Source organism: Arvicanthis niloticus, chromosome 20 (genome assembly GCF_011762505.2).
Source record: "Arvicanthis niloticus isolate mArvNil1 chromosome 20, mArvNil1.pat.X, whole genome shotgun sequence".
NCBI classification, from domain to species: Eukaryota; Metazoa; Chordata; class Mammalia; order Rodentia; family Muridae; genus Arvicanthis; species Arvicanthis niloticus.
The window spans coordinates 44,904,002-44,924,302 of NC_047677.1; the positions used below are offsets into that span (position 1 = coordinate 44,904,002).

Below are 20,301 nucleotides of genomic sequence, written 5' to 3' on the forward strand. Positions count from 1 at the left end.
TTGTTTCCCTCCAGCTGAGTTCTTGTGCCCCAGACTTGTACTGATGCTGCTGTCCTCAGGTGCACAGGAGGACCTGGGTCTGGTTGTTTTATCAGCCATAAAATATACACTGTGCTCATAAAAGAAAGGAGACCATGAGCACCCTGCTACTTTGCCAGGGAGTCTTCAGAGAAGGCAGGCAGAGAGGGGTTGTGAGGAGCCTGTATGGGGACAAGGTGTCCTAGTCCTGTGCATGTGGCTGAGATGCTACTTGCAGGGACTCCTCTGTAGCCACACAGCCTGGAGCTCATGAGTTAACAAGTTCTCACCCTCCGTGGTAGATTCTACCTTAACCTCCAAACATCCAGCTGGCTTAGAGTAACAGAGGGTAGATAAGGAGGAAGATTCTGTCAGGGACCGTGTCTAGTCAGACCTTCTTGAATCCAGAGGCTCAGCACCTGTCTGCTGTGGTAATTTCCCCTCTACTTTAAATCTAGGTGGCTCCGGGCAGTGGCAGCTGCTCCGTCTGTCGAGGTTCTGGTCTCTTAGTCACCCGTTGAGCTTGCTCCCCCCAGCCTTCTCTCCTCTGAGAAGTTGTGCTTCTCCTCCCTGCTGGCCCAGTTCCCACCTATCCACAGAAGATGGCAGACAGCGCGGTGGGTCCATCCATGTTGGGTGTGCGTAACCGTGTGCTGAAGGATACCAAGGGTCCCAGGGAGCAGGACCCCGTACGTATGCCACAGACCAGGAGAGATACCACATGATAAAACTGCTAAGGCAGAGGCATGGGGACAGCCGCTGTCTCCGCCAGCCTGGAGTTCCTGGGGTAGGAAGGCTTTAATCAGGCAGGAGGAGAGCCCTGCTCTCACCTTGGTTATGGCCAAGTGTGTCAAGTTCTCACTAACTGTGCATATATATCTAAGGGACTCTGGACCAGGATACATTTTTCCCTATCCCAGCTCTCGGAGCTTCTGTAGCATGGTCTCTTGATGGTGAAGTCACTTTCCTAAGAGCTGGGGCAGAGCCAGGGACAGTGTTTCATCCAGTCAGGGTGGTCCCCAACATCTGACTGCTGTGTCTCCCTGAAAATCATGACAGATAGTGAGGTGCTAAAGTGGGCGCCACTCCAGCCTGGCCTGTACCTCAGGTAAGTGCATCATAGGCTGCTGGGCTTGCTTTGTACAACAAACATCTAGGTCTAGAGGGAACTGAGGTTGAGCCTGTCTAGGAACTGCAGCCTCTGTGCCTGGCAGTGCCCCTCTTGAAGAGCCCTGTACTCAAGTAACATTTATTTCTAGGTCACGTTTCACATGGTGGACAGGGGTACAGGGTATCTGTGGTGGGCCCTGATGCGGGCGTCCACACGAATGGCTGAAGGGCGGGGTTTCCTCTGAGCATCTAGATGAGGGGCTTGGGGGTCATCCCACGCTCGATGCCCCATGTCAGGAATAGTGAGCAGCTGTGGTCGCTGCAGGAGGGTCTCCCTGGCAGCAGTGGGGCCAGATCTTCATTTAGCTGCTTGAGCTGCCTTCCAGGATGAGGGGTCCTGTGAGTGCTCTGGGTTCCTAGTGCCACCTTGTTCCCATAGCAACATGTGGCTTTAGTGGGAAAATAAAACCAGGGAAACAGACTCTGAAAAAACTCAATAAATGTTCATTGCTGGCCAGGATAATTATTCTCCAGACCTCCTCTGGCATGTGACCTGACCCCTGAAGGACTGTCCCTCAGTGTTCTCCCAGAGACATCTAGGCCCAGAAGGCCTCTCAGTGCAGTGGCAGGATTGCAGCAAACAGCTGGTGGCTACAGACTCATGGCAAATAGAGAAGATAGCCCCACCCTGCACAAGCTAGCCCTAGCCTGCAACCCCACTGTTCCACAGGGAGACTGGCACGCCTGCAGTGTGCAGCATGCGCTGGCCCTGGCACACACAGGCTCATGGGATGCCATGGACAAGGTGCCGAGTGCTAGGACAAGGTGCTGAGTGCTAGGACAAGGTGCTGAGTGCTAGGACAAGGTGCTGAGTGCTAGGACAAGGTGCTGAGTGCTAGGACAAGGTGCTGAGTGCTAGGACAAGGTGCTGAGTGCTAGGACAAGGTGCTGAGTGCTAGGACAAGGTGCTGAGGCAGAGGGACCGTGGTGTGAGGCCAGTGGTGGCCTAGGTACCAGCCAGTTGGACTTGGAGAGCAGTCCCAGAATGGGCCCAGTGCCTGCACTGCAGCTCTTGAGAGCAGAGATTATGGCAGTGGTCGGTCCTCCACAGGGTGGGTGGGGTCAGAGTGTCAAGAAGGAGTCAAGGAGTCAGCTCTCAAGGATCTGGAGTGAGGAGGGGAGGTGCCAGGAGGAGGGAGAGCCGGAGTCTTGCCCAAGGTTGTGTCCCCTTGTCCTGGGAGGAGTGGGTGCCATGGTGCTTGTGAGAAGCCGGAGGGGGGAGCAGTGCAGGAAGGGCCGCACACTTCAGCAGCACGAGGCTCTGAGTGGAGGTTAGGTGCCTGTGAAAAGGCTACAGGGACCACCAGCTAGCTTGTGGCAGGGAGGCAGGAAAAGATAGGCCACAGTGTGCCATGGTGTGCCACCTCCCCCCACCACTGCGTGACCCAAGTCACTTCACCGTTGTCCTTTGTAGGAGTAATCCCTGGCCAGGTCACATCTGCAAGGGCTGGGAACTCAGGCATCCTGGAAACCCGGGGTTTGGTTTGCTTTTAAAGGACTGGGAAGTGTCCCCACACACTAACAAGAGGTCCTTTAGTCAGTCACCGTGGTTAGGCTTTGTGTCAGTCGTGGTCACGGGCCACGTGCACTCATGCATGGTGGCAGGGTGGTGCTCACAGCCAGGGTGGTGCTCACAGTCAGGGTTCATCATTGCTCAGTTAGGCCCTTCTGGAAATGGCTTCACAAGACACCAAAGTTGTATGTGCCTCACCCGTCTCCTAGGTGACTCTAAATCCAGTCAAAAGGCCAACTCAGAAACGAAACGTGCTGACATTAAACAGGAGGAGGAAGAGGAGGAAAAAAGATTGTAGCTCTACCTAGGGAAATGTTATTTTTTTTTCCAGGACTTTCCAAACAGTAGAGTTGTAGCTCTCTGTAGGAGGAAGTAGTGCCATGCCTAAGCATTGTCACCAGAATCTTAATTCTATATGTAGGGATAAATACTCATAGAAAATAATAGTGCATGCCTTTAATCTCAGTATTTGGGAGGCGGAGGCAGAAAGATCAGGAGTTCTGGGCCACACCCAGCTGTGTAATAAACTTCAGGCCATTCTGGGTTTCATGAAACCCTATCCCAACCCTCCTCTCCCAGATGTCTCCCTGTTAAGTGGTCCCTTGTTTGAAAATAGCACTGTGGTGCGTGAATAAGAACGGCCTCCATTGGCTTATGTATTCAAATGCTCACTCACTGGAAAGCTACACTGTTTTAAAAGATTGGAAAGATTCAGAGGTGTGGCCTTGTTGGAGGAAGTGTGTCACTGGAGGGAGGCTTTCGGGTCTCTGAGGTGAGCAGGAGAGAGGTCACTGGCTGCCATACAGGGCACAGCTGACGTGGTGATGGCTGTGGTCCTGGGATGGAGGGACAGTACTCAAGCCTTCATCTACCTTGAGGGCAGTCAGTGAGAGGAAGGCTCTGTTTTATAAAGACATGTCACGTTGCACGTCAGAAGTGTGGATCAGAAATGCTGTTTGGACTGATCGGCAGGAACGTGGTATGTGCAAATTACTCAGCTGAGAAACAAGTCAGTGATCAGTATTTATTCCCTTTCCCCGATTTCTACTGCAGTTCACAGTGGGCTTTTGGGCTAATAGGTTCTCCCTCACTATCCCTCCCCCTCTGTGTCCCCTCCCGCTCCCCATCCTCTCCTCCCTCCGCCTTCTGCAAAAACATTGAAAGTAAGCCTGTGGTTTAACTGAAAGGCCAGGCCAGCGCACGTACGCCACACAGGCTCCCAGAAGGGCCAGCCAGACCATTTCAGACATGTCAGGATTACAGCTCCCAGAGAGGCCTGGCATCGTGATAATAAGAAAGGACACCGGGTGTGAGGAAGGCTGGGTCCGATCCATGTACATGACTACATTGCAAATTGGCCGTTCCTCTCGGGGGAGAGATCTGGGCCACTGAAGATGGTTCAGCGAAGGTGCCCCTTCAGGAGCGGAGCAATCAAACAGGCTAATGGGATACACGATTGCCGAAAAGTTGAAGGGAAAATGACGCGGGGACCATGGTAATGGCTTTGCATAAATCACAAGCGTGGCTCTGCCCGGTATGCCTCATTCACTTTTGGTCACAGCCCTCCGTAGGAGTACTGCAGTCTGGGGAAGCTTCTGAGGAAAGAAATTGAATCACACTATCTCCTGAGCAAAGGGAAGGCCAGGACTTAGCCATTTCACCTTGTGCAAGGCCCACAAGTACCTGGTGGGAAGAGGGGAGGGTGAGGAGGGGGTCAGGCCTTCCACTCTTGCTCAAGACGTTAGCTCCCCCCACCATTTCCATACAAGTTGCAGAATCAGAAGGCTACCTTCCCTAAACCAGGCTCAGCATGGCTGCCCTCGAGTGTAAAGGATTCCATCTCCATTTTGAGACCAGAGGCCCAACTGCAGACCCTTCTAGAGGTCCATGTACAACGCGGAAGGTGTTCGGGGGCAAAGGGAAGGCGCCTGGCTTGCGTGTGATGCTGCCGAGCTGCACGCACGGGGGCGTTTCCAGGCGTCTTTGGTAGCACATGTGACTGACCCTGAGCTGGGAACATCGCTGGGATGACTGAGCCAGACATGGCGTTCACAGGTGACCAGAGCAGGTGGAAGGCAGAGTGAGGTCCAAGGGCCAGACCCGGCCTAGACGTCCTCCCACTCATCCTGTGTGTCCCATAGCTCTGTAGGGCCTGGTACACGCAGCCTTCCCTGTAGGACGAGGCCAGTTCTCCAGAGTGTTCCCTAAGGCTCACTCCAGGCACCTGTGCTCCTGACACGGGTGCTGACACTGTCCCACTGTCAGAACCCTGTACGTGGCAGGCATTCCAGCGAGTTAGGCGGCTTCCCCTTGCTGTGCCGAGTGAGCTCTCCCCAGCCCTAGACCACCCTACCCTAGGACCAAACTGGTCAGGAGTGCGCGGCAGTTGCTGTACATTGGAAAGAGCATCAGCCCCAGGAGGACCCATGAGCCTCTGTGGGCACCCGTGTGTGGGAGGGACATCCGTGTGTGGGAGGGACATCCGTGTGTGGGAGGGACATCAGTGTGTGGGAGGGACATCAGTGTGTGGGAGGGGCACCGTGTGTGGGAGGGACATCTGTGTGTGGGAGGGGCACCGTGTGTGGGAGGGGCAGTGAGGGCTGCATGGCGCCCATAGCCTGCCAGACCGAGGGTCACTGCAGACTGTTGATCCTGCAGCTCCTGTCATTGCGTCTGTCCCTGTCACTGTGTCTGCCGTCCACTGCTGCAGGCCCTTTTCTTCTTTTCGGGTTTCTTTAAAAACCGATTCCTTCTGACTGACTATAAACGGCTGCTTTACCTCTTGGTGCCCAAGGTTTAAAGGTTTGTCACCAGCTTTCTCTAAACACAGCATTTGGGTTTGTCACGCACACTTGTGTTTCTTCTTTTTCTAGCAGTTTGGTTTTCAGGAGTCAGTTCTGTCTGGAAATCACTGGCTCCAGCTCCAGTTCAGGCCCTGCCTCAGCCCCAGACCTCCTGCATCCTTTTTTTTTTTTTTCTCTGTCTCTGTGTCTCTCTTTCTCTCCCCACCCCCCACCCCCCAACCTTCAGTTCCCAAAGCTAAGCAACAGTACTGGCCTTCTGCCCAGGCCTCCTCCACCCCTCCTCTGTATGGCCACCTGTCCTTCCTGACATTGCCTCAGACACTGTCCATCCACAGAGCGGGCCTGTCCCACTCCCGACCTGACTGCTGAGGACAGGATTCCCATCTCTAGAGAGCTCAGGACAGGCACCCAGAAAGTGCGCCCCCCATGCCACCTCGCAGTTCCCACCATGCTGGAGCCCGTCCATCCCACCCACACCGACTGTATGTATGTCACTGTGGCCAGTCGGTGCTGTGCGCCTGGCCGTGCTCTGCCTGGAGCTCACTGCTGCTCTTAGCGGGAAGGCAGGCTTTGTCTGGAGAGGACAACATTCACTCAGCCAGGTGACTCATGCTTCAGGCTGGCCCAGACCAGGTCTGAATAAAGGCTAGTCTCTGCCGTGGATGCTAGTAGAGCCCTCTTGTCCCTGCAGGGAGGGCCTTGTTGGGTTGGGCAAGCTGTAAGTGTGGGGGATGCCTGCGGCCGGCCGTACCCTGACCTCCCTTCTCTTTGTGTTCTGAGACAGGGCTGGAGGTGGTGCTCCTGTCTCTGCTCACCAAGTGCCAGATTACACGCAAACACCACCAGGCCTGCCTTTACCTGACCTTTTACACTCCTTTGTTGAGCTGGACTTCCTACACCATCCATTCGCCCCACTGCCCCACTTCCCGGGTGGATACACCGGCCTGTGGGGGAGGGGCATTTAGTTGATGAAGCCAGCACCACGGCATTCCTCTCACCCGACTGACTGCCGTGGGGGCTGGGGACACAGCTCAGTAGACCAGGGCTTTCACAGAGGACCCAAGTTAGGTTTCCAGCACTCCTTTTTGCCAGAGGAGAAAAGCCAGCGCTGCGTGGTCCAGCCAGGCACTGCTGATGCATCCATGCTGGACATGTGTGACTTTGGGACCATCCGTCTTTTTATTTATCGGATGCTCTAATCCTCCTTGCTGCTTTCAGGTCTCGGAAGCAGGCAAGGGGCGAGCCGGGTGGCTGGGCACACCAGACAGACCTGGCTCCCAGGTCTAGGCCCCAAGCCTGGAGTCTCTCACTGGCCTTTCCTTTCTCCCACCAGGTGTTCCACTGTGTGCACTTTGAGTGTCCAGAGCAGCAGAGCAAACAGAAAGAGGACAGCAGTGAGGAGCCTGGGACAGGGGACCTCAGTACCCCCAGTCAGCAGCTCGACCCTCGTGCCCCGCGGGCACCCAGCGCCAGCTCACTCCCGCCCAGTCCGGGCCCCAACTCCCGTTCACCCAACCAACAGAACCAATAAAGCAGGCAGAGGATGTCATGGGACTTGGGTGGGCCTGGATGGAGTGGTGTCCTCCCCCATCCCTGGGAGGAACAGGCCTGACTGCAAAGCCCACCCCAACCAGGTTTTTCCCTCCAGGGACAGAAGGGTGCCTGTGGTCTCCCCGCTCCTCAGGCTGTCTCCAGGGGGAGGAAGTGGGTGTTGTGACTCTTTAAGTCCACCATCAATCCCTACCTCTAATCTAACCCAGGTACCAGCACTGAAGGAATCTATAAACAGGCCCAAGCTGGAATTAAAAAAAAAAAAAAAGGTACCCTATGCCTTGACAAAACCAGAAAGGGCCTGGAGTGTCCCCTCTCTGGCTGTCTGCTTGATGGTTTGTGGTTGTGCAGGTTTTCCCCGCCTGCTAAGCCTGGTGTTGAAGGCTTGTGGATTGCTCTGGCCCTCTACAAAGGTCTTCCTCAGTCTCCAGTGCTTGCCCATGGGCAGTTTTAAGCTTTGAGGAGGCTAAAAGAGACCAGATGCAGTTCGTCATGGCACCCGGCCTGACAAGAAAAATCCTTGAAGTTCAACCAGACACACAATGTGCAGATCAATCACTCTGTGGACACTGGAGTTAATAACTGATGAGATTGCCGCTCTGTTAACCTGTTCCTGATGTTTGCCCGGGAGGCGGCGTGCAAGCAGGTACCACACGAGCTGCTGGAGAGCCACCCAGAAGCCCGTGTCAACAGATACTTGCCCAGCCCAAGGCTGACCTTCTGGGCCTCGTGGTTCAGCTGCCCTTGGACTTGGATCAGCCAGCAGACGGTGTGTCGGGAGCACAGGCCCGGGACTCAGCCCATCTCCCGCACTGAGTCATCCACCTGGGGTAGTAAACAGCAGGTCTCTGGTTTTGACCACTGCAGCTCCACCCAGTCCCTCTGTCCCTCCTGTGGCTTCCATGAACAGCTCAGCCTCTGTGCCTCTACGCACCATCTCAAGGCCCCATGAGGCCACCTTAACATGCCCTGTTAGCGTGCTCAGAGAACAGGGCTTTGGGTCGAGTCCAGTCCTAGAAGTGAAAGGATGAGTCAGGCATCTCTCTGAGTTTTTGGTGGAATGGCTGGTCCACATGGAAGACGCCTCAGCTGCAGTGGGGGCCATCTTCCTGTGAGTTCAGGCCTAGGGTGGCAGAGCTGGGTCCCAAGGAGACCAGTCAAGAGTCTGAACCTCTGGCTTCATTTTGCTGTGTGGTGTGGCTGCCTTTGGTAAGGAGGCTTCCATGGATGGATGGCAGGGTGTAGCTATTGTGTGGGGGGCGCTGCCTTTGCCAGCATCCAGCCCGGAGTTGCCAGTATCTCTAGCAAGCAATACTCCCTGCCAGTGCACAAGGAACCCCAGTCCTGTGGAGGATGGGGTTTGTCGCTTTTGGAAGATAAGTGTGAGAGCTTGTTAGTTTTGTTGGTCATTTGCTTAAGATAGATCCTCCTCCTGTAATCCAGGTTAGCCACACTCCTGGCAATTCTATGTCAGCACCCCGAGTTCTCAGCTTATAGGTATGAGCTGCCACATGCTACCATAAGACATTTTTGTAAAGACTGAAGACAAGATGTAGGTCCAGGCCTGGAGCCCAGCAGTTTCCCTGGGGCAGTGGGTCTGAGCTGGCAAGGAGCCCCTGGTGTCCACCCCAGATGTCACCACACACACCTAGCACACTAGGTGCTGGGCACTCAGTCCTCTCGCGGCAGCTTCAGTTCACATCTGGCTAGCCCAGGCTCATCTGAGACCCATGCCTCATGGCTTCCTTTCTCCCTTCAGACCCCCACCGTCTAACCCCCAATGATTGTGCATTCAGGTTGTAAGACCATAGAGGCTGGTTACCTTCAGTATGCGTGGCCATGGTGATACACAGGATACACCTCAGATACACAGGATGGGAGATGGGACATCAAAGTCATCAGTGCCAGAGGGAGTGGGGGGAGTTCAGAGAACCGTGGCAAGACCTCAGTCACCTGGGCTGACTCCCAGGCTGCCCTTGGGATGCCTTTCCTGCTCAGGATGCAGGAAAAGGATTATGTCCCATTTGACACAGGAGTGTACCTACCCTTGGCTGATGCCCATGTGATGTGCCCAGATGCCATAGCCAAGGGTGTCATAGCCACACCTAAGGTAAGGTCCACATTTCCAGGGGATAGAGATGAGCTAGAGCTTGGCTTGTCCCCTGCAGGATTATCCTGCAGCCAACAGACTGGAAGCGACACTCGAGTGCTGAGCTGAGCAGAAGCGCTAACAAGTCATGCTGGGTGGGAACTGAGGGCTCCCATGTACCAAGTCGCCCTGGCACTGCACAAGGTGATGCTAACTCTTAAGGACCTTTGGGTGCCAGGAAGGGTCACAGTCAAGCTATTGGGGGTGGGGGGGCTGAAGCAGTTTGAGCTGTTGCTCCCCCAGCCCTGCCCTTGTCCCTAAGGGCATCAGTGTGAATATGACTCTCGTGGGCTCAGCATGGAGGGCGTGGCTCCCTCCTGATGCCTCGAGCCGGCTGTGGAATGGCACCGCTTCCGGGTGCAGAGCTTCCTGCCGGTGATTGTGTTCTTTAGGATGGCAGATGACATCACTGGGGCTTTGAGAAGTGTTCAGTCTCACCCACAGGGACTCCCACGGAACAAATGTGAACTGGACAGGGAGGTCTGGTCTACAGCGTGGGCTTGAGGGTAGCTGCTCTCTGCACAGCAGCTTTAAGCAGCCACAGGTGGTCTTGCACTTAGACTCGGAGTTTCCTGCGCCCTCAGTACTACTTCCGCCCTGATCTTAGTGGGGCCACAAGCCCAGGTAGACGTGGGACTTTCCCGTGGCTCTTCAGCGGTCGCTTTTCCATCTTACTAAATGAAGTGTCGATTCCTGACAAACACATTACAAGTCTTTCATTCCTAGAAAGAGTTGGAAAAAGAAATTCTTTTCAGCAGGAGAGGGCCGTGTTTGTTAGACCGATTCCTTGCCTCCCCACCAATGAGTTTTGAATTGTGCAAGAAAAAAAAAATTGCTCAGTAGTTAAGCCATCTCCAGCAGTTGTCAGAGCTCTGGGCGGGCAGCTGAGCAGTCTCCCGCTCCAACTCTGAAGGTAACAGGACTGCAACCGCAGCCTCCGCAGAGCCGTGGGGATGGGGTGAAATCTGTCACAAGTTGGGCCTGGTGTGCTTGGTAGGACTGCAGGCCTCCCTCCGCGTGGGGACAGAGGTGTCAGAGCAGAGGCCTGTCTCCTAGGAGGTCCCTCCTCAAACTTGGCCCTGCCACATTGTTCCCCTTCACCTTGCCTCCTGTGTGGCAGTGCTGAGGTGCCCACCGCCACGGGCACTGGGCAAGCCATAGTCATTCTGCAGCACGGTCATTGACTTTATCCTGACAACAGGCACTACAATGCCCTGTGCCACCAGGTGGGATGCCTCATACAAAGGGTTCTGAGGTCTCCAGAAGGGAGGAGAGTGGCTGAGGTAGCCATGCTGGAGGGCACCCAACTCTCCCCTGGATGAGGGCGTGGGCGGGCTTCACTTCGCTTCTGTAGGGCATGGAAGGAACCCATCCCCCACCCCCTCCAGTGTCTGTTCCTCCCTGTCCTGTCTTTTGTCCTTCACGTTGAAAAATGCACAGGACTACTTGTTCCAGAATAAGCTTTCAGTCTAGCAGAGACTGCATTGCCTCTCTGGCTAGGCCATTCCTGACCCAAGTCCAGGGCACCTGGTCCTCTACTGTCCCCACCCAAACCCTGTTTCCAGTCTCTGCTACTAGAAGCCAGACTGAGTGGGGCTTCTGGACAGATAGGTCCCCTTCAGCCCCCAGCCAAGGACACAACCACCCCCGTAATTTACGGTCAATGTCCTCCCAGAACTTGCCACTTACAGCTCTGGGCAGTTGGGTGAAGTGGTGGCCCAGAACCACACACCTATTTCTGCCTTGTCTCCAGCCTCTCAGTCTTTCCAAGTACTAAGAGTGTCACCTTTGGAAGCCAGTGGCAGTGGAGGTGCAAAGCAGGGTCCCCAGCCCATTGAGGGAAATCAGTGTAGGCTGTAAGTGGGTTTCATCTCTGAGCCCCAGGGGTTACAGCTGCCCTGGAGATCTAGCTGAGGCTTCCCCCACAACCTCTGATGGCTGCTTCAGGCCTATGTTCCAGCCATCCCCCACCCCCCACCCCCCAATTGTAGCTTGACATGGGGTCAGTACTGGTGTCCAGCTGTCACAGAAATAGTCCCTCTAAAATTGGCTTCAGGCCATAGTTGAGTAAGAATGGAGAGAATCTCAGCCAGGATTACTGGGGTCTTGGAAAGCCAGGGCTAGGACAGCTCTGGGTCTCAGGATGGCCTTCCAAAAGTGGGCTTCTAGGATACCACGTGAGCCTGAAAGCCAGGAAGTTCCTTGTCAGACTGGCTTAGGGCTGATGTCCCCAAGTCACATTCTATCTCCACCCCTATCCCCAGCACCCAGGATAGTAACTGGCTTGGGTCATGCCTTTGCAGTGAAGGCAGGTGACCGCTCCCCATGGGTGGCGATGCACAGTGCCCATGAGCTGCTCTGGCCAAACTTGTGGAGACTGGATCTTCCAGAGATGAGTAGCCACTTCCCCTCCAGGCTACCATTTCTAGGCCTCTGAAGATTGTGAGTGCCATCCCGATATGGTGCGGGTCATGGTAACCCTGGGCACAGCCCCCTGAGGAAGTATCCAGGGCAGTGTTTGGAATGTTTATGAGGTGGCATGGCGTCTTTGTGTAGCAAGCTGTGTTGTGACCCTCGGTTCATGTGTGTGCAAGGCCACTACAGGCTCACCATAAAAATAAAGCGGTGACTTTGATACCCGAGTTCGTGCCTTCTGTTCTCCAAACCTTGCCCCATGCAAGCTCTCCCCAGGGTTCCTGACCCTGTGTCTGCCATGGGGACTTGTTCAGAAGTTACTTCCTGTGTTATGAGGTCAGGAAGGTGCCAGTGCCACACAGCCTAGCCCGGCAGCCTTTCTCTAGCTGCCCTGGGGCCTAGCTGATAACATTTTGCCTGTCACCTAATAGGTTCACTTCCTTGTCACTTTGAATGGGCTGTGTCTTTGTGACAAGCTAGGAGCTGGCGACTGTGTCTTGCCTCATCTTTCCACACTGTTAACACTCCAGGCCCTGTGCCTGGGCCACTTCTCCATTAGGTGCGTTGGCGCCAAGGGTCATCTAGAAGAACCCTTGCTGAACTGTGTATGAACACGGCCATGGCAGACCTCAATGTGAGTCAGGTGGATGTGTCTCCACTCGGTGCATCCCTGGGGAACCTGTGCCCAGGTATCAGACTTCCTGTTCACTTCTCTCAGAAGATTGGCCTCCAGTGAGTGCTAGGTGCACCCAGGTTCAGGCAGACTCCCACAGGTGACAACTGAGCAAAGCTCTGAGTCCCCAAAGTGGGAGCCAGGGTCAGTTCTGAGAAAGGACCAGCCCCATGGTCATATCTACAAGAAGGGACCACCAGGAGGCTCTGTGAGTTCAGGTGGGTGTACCCTGCATCTGAATTTGTTGCTTGTAGCTCAGAGGGAAGGCTGCTCAGGAGCCCCTGGAAGAGCCAGATGAAGGCACCAGCGGGTACTGATAGAGAACCACAGGAATGTCACAAAGTGGCCCAGTCGCCATGGGGAGATAAGAAAACTCTTTCCCAGGTTACTTGTGGTCAGATGAGGACACCACCCGCCTCCATACCAGCAGATGGATGGTTCCACTGTGCAGGAAATGATCACGCCTTGCCTTGACAAGTTTCCGCCCTGGACCCCCGTTGTCGTTTCTCTGTAGGAGTGCAGCTGCTGTGAGGCAAGGCATTTGTTTCTGAAAGGCTGACGTCAACCTTACAGTTTATCTGCACCAGCAGAAGCAAAGAGCAGGTGAGTTGCTGTCCCATGACCCCACGGATTATAACCTCACCATGACCTGAGGAGAGCCCTCTCTAGGCAGGCCAGCAAGAGGGGGGACTCGGGCTGACCAGATCAGAGCCAGGACATTATGCATTCATTACCTTAAACCTCACTTGCTATGGGAACACTGAAATGCAGGGTTTGAAACAACGGTACCCTCAGTTGACTACTGTGTACCACACATTGGGACACAGAAGTCACCTATGGTAGAGTTGGCTCCCCCCCCCCAATACCCCAATAGGCTTATATTTGAGGATTAGGAGGTGTGGCCTTGTTGGAGGTGTGTCACTGGGGATAGGCTCTGAGGTCCCAAAAGCCCTTGCCAAGCCCAGTCTGCCTCTGACCGATGGATAGGGATGTAGGCTCTCAGCTGCTGCTCCAGCAGTGTCTGCCTGATGCCATGCTTCCCTCCATGGTGGACATGGACCTCTGCAACTGTAAGCAAGCCCCCAATTAAATGCTCTCCTAAGTTGCCTGAATCATGATGTCTCTTCAAGGCATTAACTGCGTGAGAAGCTGGTACCAGGTTCTAGGGTAATGCTGTGACACACTTGGCCATGCCGGTTTTTTAGACTTTGCTGTTAATCGGGGCTTTAATGGGCCATCCTAATAGCATGGCTATAGCATGACGCTGAGAGCAATGTGGATGGTCACGTCCCAATGGAAGGGACAACTATTAGCAAATGTCCATTAAGATATTCTGGCAGAATGCAGGCGCTTTGCTTGAGACTACGTTGAAGAATTTTGCACTAATGTCATTAGCAGAGGAGAGCCAAAAGGCCGAGTATTGACTGTGTCATGTGGTTATTAGAAATTACTCACAGATTTACAATGAAGAGAGTAAGCAGGACAAAGGATGAAAATGTAGTTTGAGAATGTCTTGATGTGTCACCCACCAAACAGCCACTCTGTGACACCCCACTCCCCAATCCAGGAGTGAAGCTTTTTATAGCTTCATGAGGTCACAAAGTATTTATCTCTATGCCTGGCTTTTCACTTGATGTTATGTCCCCCAGGTTCATCCATGTTGCCTCAGGGACCGGACTTAGGCTAGCCTGCCACTATGTAAAGATAAACTCTCTGCGCATTCATCTGTAGAGGGACATGGGTTGGTGTCTGAGCTGTTGGGAACAGTGCTCCAAGGACAGCCGTGCAGGTGTCTCTTGGATCCAGTTTCATTTCTGGGGGATTGCTGGTGACAGGTCTGTCTGCAGCGTTCACAATGGCCATATGAGCTGATGCTCCCTCCAAGTGATCGAGGCTTAACTCTGTTAAACAGCCATCTAACAGGTGAGCTAGGGCGTTGCTGTGATTTTGGTTATTTCCACATCTTCTCATCCGTTGGCCCTTTTACAGCATCTGAGGACCATGTCGTCAGGTAGTTAGCTCATTAAAAAAATTCATCTAAATTAAACCAACATAAAAACCCCCATCAAGTGGTCTTTATCTGTGGGTACATGGGCTGTTTCCAAAGTGTGTACTCCGGGGCAAACAGTGCTATCCCTAAGGACCTCAGCTCCTGTGTCCTCCATCAGGCAGGTCTCTGGGCATCCTGCCCCGCCCTGGCTCACCGTAGTGGCTGTCCTTTACCACGTACGCCCCACTTGTTGGCCGTAATTCTGAAATACAGCCTTTTTCTTATTTCAGTTCTTCACTTAAGTGAGGGGTTAAAAGTCTTGGTCTATGCGTGTGGACAACTGCTTCTCTGTCCACTGGAGACCGTCCTTTCTCTGGTGGCAGCTTTGTTGAAAATCTGAACTGTGGTCCGCTTTGCAGTCAGGCAGGACAGCTTGTGTCAGCTACACTTGCTGGGTTAACCTGGAGGTGCAGCTCGCTCCCTGCCTGCCTGAGGCATGTTCTGAGGGACCTCTGATCCTCAGTCTCTCCAGCATGCTGGCTTCAAAGTGGCCAGATGTGAAATTCTCAGAATATGAATTCCAGTGTTTACAGAGGCCATCTGAAGGGCTGGCTGTGGCTCACTCGGTGTGAGAGCCCTTGCTCAGCACGCAGGAGGCCTGGGCTCCACTCCCAACCCCTCATTCTCACACTTAGTCACTCTTCCTGTGTGGACACAGGACAGGAGTGGGCCTGGGGCTTCTGACAGCGGCACCACCTCCTGCTTTAGGCTCTCTAGGGCTACTGGGCCACATGTTACTTCTGCATGGATGGACTTCATACCCGCACAGGGTTCTAGCTGTACACAGGCAGGAACCAGCCCCCACTAGATTGGTTCCTTTCTGTCCCTCCACCTCCCCTGCCACCTCTGTTCTGTGTTGCCCCAGCAAGCCACCTGCTTCAGTGCCCTCCTCCAGTAGCTGGTGCCCCACACCAGCTACGAGGCACTGCTCCTGCCCCAGGCAAGCTGGCTCCAATCCCTGGCTCAGGGCTCCACTGCCTGATGTGACCCAAGAAATGGCGTAGCAGAGGGACGTGTTCTAAAAGTGGGACATCTCCATGACGTTTCCCAGACACCCACAACAGCACACATCCGTGTACCTGCTTGAGTCGTCCCACTGGTTCCTGCGTGGGGCACGTTGCTAAGGAGATTGTCTTCCCTTTACAGCAACCATCTCCCCACCCCCTCGCCCACGCCTTGAGAAGTACTGTGACCAAGACCACCTGGGTCCAGTAGCTCTTTTCCAGGTGTCACAGCCTGAGGTTCGTAAAACTCAGGCTTCTTCAGGAGGCGAGAAGTTAAGGGGGCTCCCAGGCCCAGTGTGTACACAAGACCTGGGTTCAATCACAAGAATAAAAAGTGAAAAAAAATGTGAGTATAAAACTAAGTGATTTCTAAGGTGAATACGAGGATCGAGAATAATTCACAAATTACAGTTTTTAAAACCTAACAAATATCTAGACAGAAAAAAACTGCAGAAAGGCAAAGGTAACACGGCTTCCAGCCCTGTGCAATGCTGTGTTCCTTCCTGGGCTGTGTCCTCCCATGATGCTTCTGACTTGTGGCGTGGCCGAGCTCGGTTTAGAATCTGACACTGGTGAGTAGTCGGCAGCCTGCTAACCCGTGTGTTCAAACTGCTGTCCAACGTGGGGGGGCGGGGTGTCCCCTTGTTCCTGACACCCGTTCCAGTGGGACTGTGGGGCAGCTCTCTCTGGGCATCAGCAGCCTGAGCAGAGTTGACTTTATGCTGAGTACATGTCACCTCCCACACCTGCAAGCTCCAACAGGCCAGCCCTTCCGGAGGGGCCCCAGGGCCATCCCTCCCCTCTGGTTTTGGTCAGAGCCCTCTTGGGAGATGTAGCATCACAATATACACCATCATGTAAAAACTCCAAGGACAGTGGCCACACCAACACCAACGTCACTGTTACCAGTTTATTCTGCATACCTGGGTGACTTAACACCAGATGGGCAAGTCTCTGCAAAGAGCCTGCTCCTACAGGCCTGAGGCATGGGGCCAGTGACTCAAACGTCCTGCTGTTGAGTGGCTGCCACACACCTGAACAAACCTTTCTCTGTGCTCAAACGCATAGGGAAAGGAAGGTGGGGTTGGCCCCGGTGTGTGCCAGGAGGGACCTTTGGTTCCTGGTCACACCGGCTGGCAGGTGGCAGAGGGCGTGACGGCCTCCGCACTCCCATGATCCCTGGCTCCATCTCTGGGGTTTCCATGGGCTGCAGACACTCAGCCAGACACTGCACACTCAGGCGTCTGTGGCGCAGACGGGTGGGCCGAGCCTCCTGAGTCCTCTTCTGCACATCTCCCTGCCTTGCAGAGCACCAGTGCTGGCTCTGGGCAGAGGGCCCGTCATCTCAGAGCTACAGCATTAGCGTCTGCCCACAGCAAAGTCACTGCATGTGGCCAGAGGGATTAACACATTTTCTGTCTTACTTGACAGTCTACATGTATTTCAGGATCTGAGACTTTCCCCAGACCCTTGGACTAGAAGATAAGTTGGGTGCTCCCTTTCCAGTTCAAGGGGCCTCAGATGGGCTCCTCCTCCCTCGGGCAGACAGCTGTGAGGGGCTGCAAAGGAAGGGCCTTCCCGCACCACGTTCTCCTTGGGTCTTTACTGGGTGCCTTGGAGGGGGGGGGGGGGGTGCTTCTCTGAGTTCCCCAGGGCTTTCTCTCCCTGGGGTCTTCTGAGAGCCTCTGTCCTGGCTTGACCACCCTCCAGCCATCAGACTAGCCTTTGTTTCTACTTTCGGGCATTCCTCTGCCCTGTGCCAAGCACTCTGAACTTCCTGGCCATCTTTCTGTCACCCTCTGGCAACTGTGGGGTGGTGTAGATGCTATTCCTCTGCCTGAGGCAAAACTTTCAAAGTGTTGAGTGTATCCTGGACGTCAGAGCCACACGCTCACCGCTGCAGCTGCCCCTCATGAAGGAGCGGGCAGCATTCATCCTGCCTGCCCTCACCCCTACTAGACTCAAGTCCCCAGGCACCCAACCCGCCCATACCTGGTGTCCTCAAGAGACAGCCCAGACACAGCAGTCCTGCCCGGCCTGCACTAGAGCCTTCAAGGCGTCCAGACAGGGAGGCAGCTGCTGGGCCTGGACACTTACTGGGCAAATCCCCCCAAGTCCCAGGTCCTACAGAACACTCTGCAGAGCCGCAAGCAGGGGGCTCTGGGCTCCCTTCCTGGCCCTCCTCGGCCACTAGGAGAGCCGCCAAAACAGACAGTCCAGATGTCCATACGATTGGTTTAATTTGTTTCAGCAGGAGAAAAAAAAGAATAAAGTTACAAGATTCTTTTAATATTTTCACAATGTTAAACTAAAACTGAGCTCTACGCTATGAGTGTAAGTCAATCTAGGACACAAAGGGTTAAATAAGATTTCCTCTTTAAAGATACAAGAATTTCAGCTTCCCTTACATTTAACAAACTTCACAGAACAGATACTGTAGGGAACAAGCCCTTCCTCCCCTGCCCAGCTCTCCAGCAGGAGTGAACCTGGGCACATGGTCCCCAGCACCCCCTCCCAGTGCTATGGGGAAGGGACCTGAGGGCCTAAGAAGGGTACATGACGCCTCACTGAGGACGGCCATGTGGTGGCCAGAGGGCTGTGGCTTAGCGACAGTGGTAAACGCGAGGCAGACCTGGCACCTGGGCCCTGGGCTGCCCTAGACTGAGGCGCTGGTCTAGGTCCTGAAGCAAGAATTAAGGCTGGAGATTCTGCACTGGGTCCCCTCTGGTGGGGTGCAGACTGGGTGCAGGGTGGGAAGAACATGATTTCCTAGTCGCTATTTTGGATCGAGACATTGTACTTGCAGATCTGTTCATCTGTAGAGCAGACCTTGCTCAACTACACAAAAGAAAGTCACTGGGCTAGACCATTCATCAGCAGCCAGACGTGGACAGCTCCATCCAAGCCACAATCTAGGACAGATGGCACCTGTGTGGCACTTAGACCTGATCCAGGCTTTCAAAGGACTCCCAGTCTCCCTGGCCCTGACCCCTGACTGTCAGTGGTTTCTAACCAACCCCATATACCTGCCCCATACAGGCCCAGGCTAAGAGCTGCCCCCACCCACCCACCCACAGCCACCGCCACTCACAGCGTAGAGCGCCACACCAGGGTCCTGTGCAGTCTGCTGTCTTCCCTTCCTGAACTTGTCCTGAGGTGGGTGCCTGGTTGTCCTCAAACTATGGCTGCATAGAAATAAGAGGAGGCCCCCTGCCAGGAAGGGCAGCAGCAGCCTCCCCTGTGCACTACTCACTGATTCTTGTGGTCATAAAACATCTTTTCAAACTCAAAGAAATCTGGTTGCCAAGGCCCAGGTGCAGGCCTCAGCCGCAGGGCTGCCATGTGCAACACCATTGCCCTTGGCAAGCGACAGCCAGAGCCAGTGGGTCACGACCACGGATCCTGTGCAGAAAAGGTGGGGATCATGCGTGGACTAATTTTGAGTGGATCTAATTTTCAAAGTGAAGTTGTGTCTCTTCTCGTGTGATGAGTTTCCCTGTAACAACAGGTAAAAAGCTTCCTCCATAGAATCTGTCCCCACCCCCGACTTCCAGCGCTGAGGGAGAGTGAGGGCACAGCCCAGCCCAGCCACGTGGCCAGTCTCGGCAGCTTCCTGTGGCCAAGGCACGCGTGGCCATCAGGTCCTGCTGGGACCAAGCGAAAGTGAAGAGGTGAAAGGCCAAACATGGAAGAGTTTCTGTCAAAGCTGCCGCGTGGGCGGCGAGGCCCGGCCTCCTCTACTGACTCCGTCTGGTCTGGACACTTTCTGCTTAAGGCTTTTGTAAGTCTGACTCCAGCAGTGACAGGCATGTGTTGTTGTAAATCCACTAGCCATGCTCAAAACAAATATTCTTCATGTTTTAATTTTATACAGTGGCTAGCAGGCACCTTAGTAACCAGCCAGACATCAATTTCATCCACCATCAACCCCTAAACTACAGTACCAGGATGGCTGGCTAAAGAAAGGAAACGGCCGGCTGTAGTCTGACGCGTGCCCAGTACAAGGTGTCTGGCTGACTTTGTCCTAAATAAGGCTAACATTAGTGAACTAACAACAGCGTCGTGTGGCGGCCGTGCCCGGCACTCAGGAGCACCCCTCCCCGATGCGCTGGCAGGAGCGCCCGACTTTCCGGTCCAGTTTCACCATTTTCATGATGGCTTCCTCGCGGCCGCGGCCCATGTGGTCGAACGTACAGTCGTGCTGCTCTGGGAGGCGATGTAACATACAGAACACGTAGCCTGTAAGTGGGGAGCAGAGGAGACGGCCATTAGGGGCCTCACCGGCATCCACAAGAAGGGGACACATGGCAAGAGACACGGGGTCAGTATAAGGTTTCATGCTGCACCCCACCCTTTAGCACAGGCTAGCTTCCTGGTCCAGTGAGATCTGCAGCACTTCCACTGGGAAATGTGTAGGCACTGGCCTTGCCCCAACGCATCAGATGAAGAGCGACTCCAAGGTCAGAGAAGCAGCTCTGCATCCATGCCAGCTCAGAAGCCCTGGCAAGCTCCAGTAGGATCAAGTCACACTCACAAGTGAATGGAGCTCCTAACAGAAAACTGGTGCTTTGCAACCCTGGAAACAGTGACACACAGGAGAGGAAGAACCGCAGGAGGGCTGAGTGTGATGTCGCCTGATGTCATCTGGTCTAACTATGCTCTAACACCCCAAGATGGCAGAGACCAGGGTCCTCTCCAGGGCTCCCACCCAGGCCGCCCTCCAGGCTGCGGGGGCATCTGTAGGTCCAAGGGAGACACGGGTCTGGCCCAAGGACAGAGGAGAGGCCTGCTGAGTAAGGGGATGGACAGGCGGACACAGACAGAGGAGAGGCAGACAAGGGTTCGCTGGGGGGTGGGGGGGTGGGAGAATGAGGAAGAGGCCACAGAGGTCAAGACAGCTCACAGAATAAAGGAGAGCTCAGCATATGGAAGGCACCTGTCTCCTCCCAGCTCC

At 54.5% G+C, this 20,301-nt stretch overlaps 2 protein-coding genes across 3 annotated transcripts in view; one reads left to right on the forward strand and one right to left on the reverse strand.

The window, feature by feature from the left end:
* Positions 1–11,840, forward strand: part of Btbd9 (BTB domain containing 9) — a 354,285-nt gene extending 342,445 nt beyond the window's left edge. For both annotated transcript variants that reach the window (XM_076916780.1, XM_034523840.2), the window contains one exon: positions 6,839–11,840. In XM_076916780.1, coding sequence (XP_076772895.1) covers positions 6,839–7,036 — 198 coding nt within the window. In that variant the 3' untranslated portion in view covers positions 7,037–11,840. The remainder of the gene's footprint in view (positions 1–6,838) is intronic.
* Positions 11,841–19,194: 7,354 nt separating this feature from the next.
* The window catches only part of Zfand3 (zinc finger AN1-type containing 3), a 193,911-nt gene continuing 192,804 nt past the window's right edge, over positions 19,195–20,301 (reverse strand). Inside the window, exon 6 of the mRNA XM_034524491.2 lies at positions 19,195–19,586. Within this exon, the coding sequence (XP_034380382.1) occupies positions 19,432–19,586 (155 nt within the window). The 3' untranslated portion in view covers positions 19,195–19,431. The remainder of the gene's footprint in view (positions 19,587–20,301) is intronic.